Source organism: Misgurnus anguillicaudatus, chromosome 4 (genome assembly GCF_027580225.2).
Source record: "Misgurnus anguillicaudatus chromosome 4, ASM2758022v2, whole genome shotgun sequence".
Classification (NCBI taxonomy): Eukaryota; Metazoa; Chordata; class Actinopteri; order Cypriniformes; family Cobitidae; genus Misgurnus; species Misgurnus anguillicaudatus.
The window spans coordinates 16,360,784-16,366,693 of record NC_073340.2 but is presented as its reverse complement, the minus strand read 5'-3'; the positions used below and the strand labels follow the sequence as shown (position 1 = coordinate 16,366,693).

Below are 5,910 nucleotides of genomic sequence, written 5' to 3'. Positions count from 1 at the left end.
GATGATCTGAAATGTTTTCTTTGTTTCTTGAGTTTCTCGTGTGTGTTTGTCATGATTTAGTTTGTTACGCGTTTTAGATGTGACATACTGTAAATCCATCACCAATGGAAATTCTGATTCATTTGCTGCTTTTCTCAGGTCAGTGTGAATATTTACAATTGTATGCACACATGTATTTACGTGTATATGTTAAGACTGCAATGGTACACCAAGTTTGGCATGCACCCTGGTTTAATGTCAGGGTTCAGTATGATTTTAATACAGTAAAGACAAAAACGAATGTGTCTCCAAATTTCCATATCTAAAACCTGTAAAATGATTTAAAGCATTTTAGTTATTTTTAAATTGCACCAAACTTTGAGGTATTGAGCTCCCACTTTTGTTTGCATTGGAGCCCTACTTTATTTACCCAATATTTATGATTTAAAGACTATACTCTTTAAACTGGATTGTACTCATTTGTTTTGTAATTTAGTACTAGTACACTTCAAACTGGACTGGACTGGTTTAAATAGTTTATAATTCAGAAGCAGTTACTAATTACTGGTGCTTACATTTACTGTCAAACTAATATTAATAATAACAAATTAGTAGAAAAAAGTAGCAAAGTTAATAAATAAACATCTATAGTTGTTAAAATTAATGTGTTTTTATATGCCATTAATTAAATGTTTCACATATAAAGTGTAAAATAGTTTGTCACTTTAATGTTTACTGTTGTTATTCAACTGTTGTTATTCAATTTCATTTTAACAACAACAACAACAAAAAGTGTTATAAATTGGTCAACATTCATATTTTTTTTAATTGTCTAGAGCTGCAGGTCAGATATTTCAGACATAATTTCCTGTAAAGTTTTACTGGGATTGTAGTTTTGTTACTTCTAGTGCTCAGCAATATGGCCAACAAAAAATCATCACAACAATTTCTTTAATATTAATTAAAAACAATGTTTATCGTCATATTTCATTTGATTCTGCAACATGATTTTACGGAATGTCCTGTTATAGTCACAAAATATTTGCTTAATTTATTCGTGTCCATGGCACGAAATTCAGCTTTTTTCATGCCTTAAGCACAATGTCTTTTTCGTGTCAGTCAGCACAAATTTCTAAAATAGTTTTTCGTGTCTGTGGCACGACTTTTTTGTGTCATTTTATGTATTGTTTTCTCTTTTTTTCTATTTTAAATCATTGTCTCTTGGGGTTTGGGTTAGATTTGGGGTTTGGGATAGGATATACTTTTAAGCATTGATTTCTACATGTTTTTCTTCCGCTTTTAAAACTATTCTCGCCTGGAGTTGGGGTTAGCGTTGGGGTTTGGTTTGGATGTCTAAAAATGTAACAAAAAGTAATTTAACCACAACCCCAAGCGATAAGAAAAATCTTTGAGAAAACAGACACAAAAAACTATTTATAAAAATTCATGCTGACAATAAATAATCAACTTTTTCATGAATATAACACGACTTTCCTGTGAGATCAGTATGGATAATCAGTCTGTTCGGGATTTTACGATCACTGAATTTAAGGAAAAATCCATCAAACACTGCAAAATTTGCGACAGTAATATATAGAAACGTATTCCGATTGTTTGTATTTGGGCCGAGATGCATTGTCTCATCACATTGTGCAATGCTCAGTTTGCTTCAAAGTAAAAGTGTGTATGAGTACAGCTACAGTATAAAAGAGCTGATTTATATTATTGATAAGTCAAATGTAGATGGCGTGAGAAAGCAGCTTACAGTGCATATCCATAGGAACGAAACGCTGAAAGAGCCCAAAATGCCAGAACTGATCCACTTTGAGTCGTACCCATTGTGTATAATCTGTAATTTAATATACAGACAGTGTCAGTTTAATAACAGTGAAAACTTCATCTAAAATCTAAACGTAATATACAGTAGAAATACAGCACTCAACAGTAAAATGACAGTCAGCTTTAGTTCCAAGCATGTAAATAAAGACCAAAATTGTCCTATTTGTCTTTCCTTGCAGTAACCTGCAGAATTCAATGTGCAAAGAACACGAACAGACAAAATATTTAAAAGGATGCAAATACTAAATGGGCAAACTATGTACAGAGAAATATTTTAAAGTGCTATGGCCTACATAGTATGTGGTCAATTGTTTATATTAAATAAAAATAGCCACTATGTACAAAAAATGTACAAACAATTTATGAGAACATTTTGCACATTATTTAATGTGCAATAGAGGCAAACAGACAAAATATTTAAAGCTGCAAAAGTGCAAAACATATCCAAAATGTGCAAATCATATAACCCATGCAATAGATAGACAAAATATTCAAAGATGCAAAATTATATACAAAAATGTGCAAACTACATAACCTGTGTAGTACTTGCAAACGGTTCATTTTTGCTGCCGCCACTTGAAGAGTACCTTAAACACATCAAATATTGCCCGCACCCTAGCTGTGTTCCTCTGACAAGCAAATCAGCAACAGTGTGCCCAAACTGGTCACTCAAATAATTTCCATGACACAGTGTCTGTTGCAGCTCCACCCTCCGGTCACTGGACTGAGCCTCCAATCGCGCAATCGGCAATTTGCATCCAGTTATCTTTTTCTTCCTCTTCCTTTAGTGCAACCCAGTCTCACTCTCAAAAATTGAAGCATGGTCAGAAGAGGGGTGTCACAGTAGCTATGTGGGTATACAGTTACCTCACAGCAAGAAGGTCCACAGTTTGAGCCCCGGTCAGGTGGTCTTTCTGTGTGTCAGTGTAGGGGTACTCCATTTTCCTACAACAATCCGTGAATTTAATATTTTTTTCTTTAAGCTAAGAAGATGTTAACAGTTCCCCTGAATGATTTGTTATTTACACTAAATAACATTTAAAAAAACACTTCAAATAAAAGACATACCTTAAAAGTAATGGGTAAAACTACTGTAAATTACAACAATAGATCTTCATTTCAGAATGTGATTTATAGATTACTTTATAATGGATGTTGGTGGATTTGGAGCTTTAAAAATTTGCACTGTAACATAAATATTCATTAAAATGACATGTTTATGACTAGTTTCTAATCATAAGTTTTCTTTTAACAGGACTTTGTCTATTTACACAAGGCACCACACGTAATTATGTTCTGGTCTTGGGAGACAAGAACTGGACTGACGCTCAAGCATACTGCAGACAGAATTTCATCGACCTGGCCACTGTTCAAACCACTCAAGATGTGGCAAATGTTGCAACGTTACTACCTCAATATACATCGTCTTTAGTGTGGACTGGAATGTACAATGACCTCAATAGTTGGAGATGGTCCTATAAGAACGAGGCTATAACTTATACGCACTTTTATTCCAGTGAACCAAACAACAATGGAGATCAGGAATGCGTAGCATCTAAGATTGGCTACTGGAATGACTTGGTGTGCTCTTCTAAATTAGTGTTTTTTTGCTATGATGGTAAGAAATAATATTAACATGTTAAAAATGTAAAGATTCTCTCTGGAGGATTTGTCTTCAGTTGAACTACTTTTATTGACGGTTTCAACAAAAAGGATTAACCGAAAAGTAGCATTTTGTCACTGTCTTTATGTCGTAATATGTAAAACCGTAGAATTCAAAGATGGTGTACTTTCTTTCGCACATAACTCACGATAAAATGTCAAGTATAATACACTGGTCACAAGCTATATGAATCCATGGGTTGGGAACCACTGATCTAACAATCTAACAATTCTTATCTTATGACTTCAGTATAGATACATTTATATTTTTTTTCATTCTCGTCTTATTACAGATACTCAAACAGGAGCAGCTAGGTTTGTTTTAGTCTCAGATGTCTTAAGGACATGGCACGATGCTCAGATTTACTGCAGACAGACTTTCACCGACCTGGCCATCATTCGAAATCAAAATGACAATAACGTGCTGAATGTCGCTACCAATTACGCATGGATTGGCATGTTTAGGGATTCATGGAAGTGGTCAGATGGAACAAATGTCAGCGCTTACCCCATTAACTGGGCGAGTTCTGAACCAAACCTAAACGGGATGAACCCAATTTCTGTTACTGCAGAACTTGATGGATCATTAGATGATCAGCTCGGCTCATATACCTTTCCTTTCCTCTGCATGTACAGTAAGTTTTATGCAACATGATCTCATCGTGAGATCAGGTTGGTTTTATGTGTCCACTAGTTATTTACATTATAAACATCATAAACACTCTTCTCATAAACTATGGGGTGAAATTGTTATTACAGTACACTGTAAAAAATTTGCTGTAATTATGCAGCTGGTTGCCAGTAGCTTACTGTTGAAGATAAAGACTAAAAATGTTTCATGTTCATTTAACTTTAAACAAACTGTTGGCAGTAAATAACATAAATGTAAAATCTACAGTAAGTTACTGGCAGCTAATTGCCAGTAATACCCAGTAATACTGTAATTTCTACAGAATTTATTTACAGTGACTGGCAGCTGTTTGCCAGTAACTTACTGTAGATTTAAATTGATTTTATTTAACTTAAATGAACATTAAACATGAACAAGTATTTGTCTTTACAGAATAAAACTAAAATAACAGCCTCGTGCAAAGCATTCTGGGAACCAAAACTGAAGGGGGAAAAAAAGAAAAAGGTTGATTTCTGGTTCCCAGAGTGCTTTGCATGAGGCTGTTATTTAGTTGTATTATGTAAAGATAAACACTTGTTAATGTTTAATATTCATTTAACTTTGAACAAACTATTGCCAGTAAATAACCTCAATTTGGATCTGCAGTAAGTTGCTGGCAAACAGCTGCATAACTACAGCAAACTTTTTTACAGTGTACCTACAAAAAGGAAGCACATTGTGTTTACCACTTATAACATCACATGCACACAATTTATTCAGATATCCCTTGCTAATGGATTGTATACATAGAATAGGACAGAACAAATATAGTCTTTACGTGTAATTATATTTCATTTGAAATGCACTTTGATTGTTTTTGTTGTATGCTGTTAAAGATGCAACGAATGTTACAACTCCAATGAAGGTTATAAATTTAGTGAATATTACGGATCCAAAGCAGCAGATTTTGAGAGTGGAGATAAAGACTGGTCAGAACCTAAACAACCCTACAAACATGCAGTTCATCTTGCAGTGGGTTAGTATTAAACTAGAACACATGACAGAAGTGTTAGTTGTATTGTTAATAAAGAAGAGTGTGTGCGTATGCCAGCATAAATAATAATAATAATTGCTTTTGTTCTTCAGATAAAGCAGAAACTGACAGTACAGGGTGTGGTCATCGCAAGAATGACGTGGAAAACACAACCAAATGGAAATGTTTTCTCAATCAAACCTGAATATCAACCCATCCATCAAGCTTGTTCTTCTAACATATAACAATACTAGCACATTTAGGGATTTATCCGATTGTTCTGACCCTTTGTCCTCAAAAAGTAAACATATGTTTTCGATTGATTTAGAAATCTTATTTTTATCAATTTTAATGTGCTGAGATCATTTAACCTCTTAAGACCTGGACATCATATTTTTTGCAGTTAATTCTGTGTAACTGTTGTACACAATTAACGTGGACAATTACACTGCTTTATGTTCAAAGAAAAATATTTGGTTATTATATTTATTGGTTCTTTCTAACCCCAAAATAGCTATTAGAAATCTGAAAAAAGACAAACCAAAGATCGGGTCTTCAGAGGTTAAAGACTGATAACCAAACTACTACAATAAACTCTAAATGTGTCTTTAAAAGTCATTATGTTGTGTATTTCCATATAGTCCAGAGGAATACAACTGCGTTTGTAAATTGTATACAGTTGTATAAATAATAGGATCAGCTGTGTGAGCTTTGATAAATCTTTATACCATTTCAATACATTCAAATGTAGTTGGTGTGGGTTGTATAAATTCAGCATTTATTTTAC

General features: G+C 33.7%; 1 protein-coding gene across 1 annotated transcript; it reads left to right on the top strand.

Moving 5' to 3' along the window:
* Window positions 1-5,910, top strand: LOC129421299 (putative C-type lectin domain family 20 member A). The gene is made up of 5 exons (XM_055176719.2): window positions 1-138; window positions 3,074-3,436; window positions 3,774-4,115; window positions 4,987-5,126; window positions 5,237-5,910. Exons 1-5 carry the CDS (start codon window positions 105-107, stop codon window positions 5,366-5,368), a joined length of 1,011 nt encoding a protein of 336 aa, XP_055032694.2. The 5' UTR covers window positions 1-104; the 3' UTR covers window positions 5,369-5,910.

Excerpts from the sequence above, each read along its gene's own strand:
- LOC129421299 (XM_055176719.2), top strand. The coding sequence starts at position 105 with ATGGAAATTCTGATTCATTTGCTGCTTTTCTCAG. Across the intron at positions 4,116-4,986 it reads TCCTTTCCTCTGCATGTACA|ATGCAACGAATGTTACAACT; the intron begins GTAAGTTTTATG and ends ATGCTGTTAAAG. Across the intron at positions 5,127-5,236 it reads TGCAGTTCATCTTGCAGTGG|ATAAAGCAGAAACTGACAGT; the intron begins GTTAGTATTAAA and ends TTTGTTCTTCAG.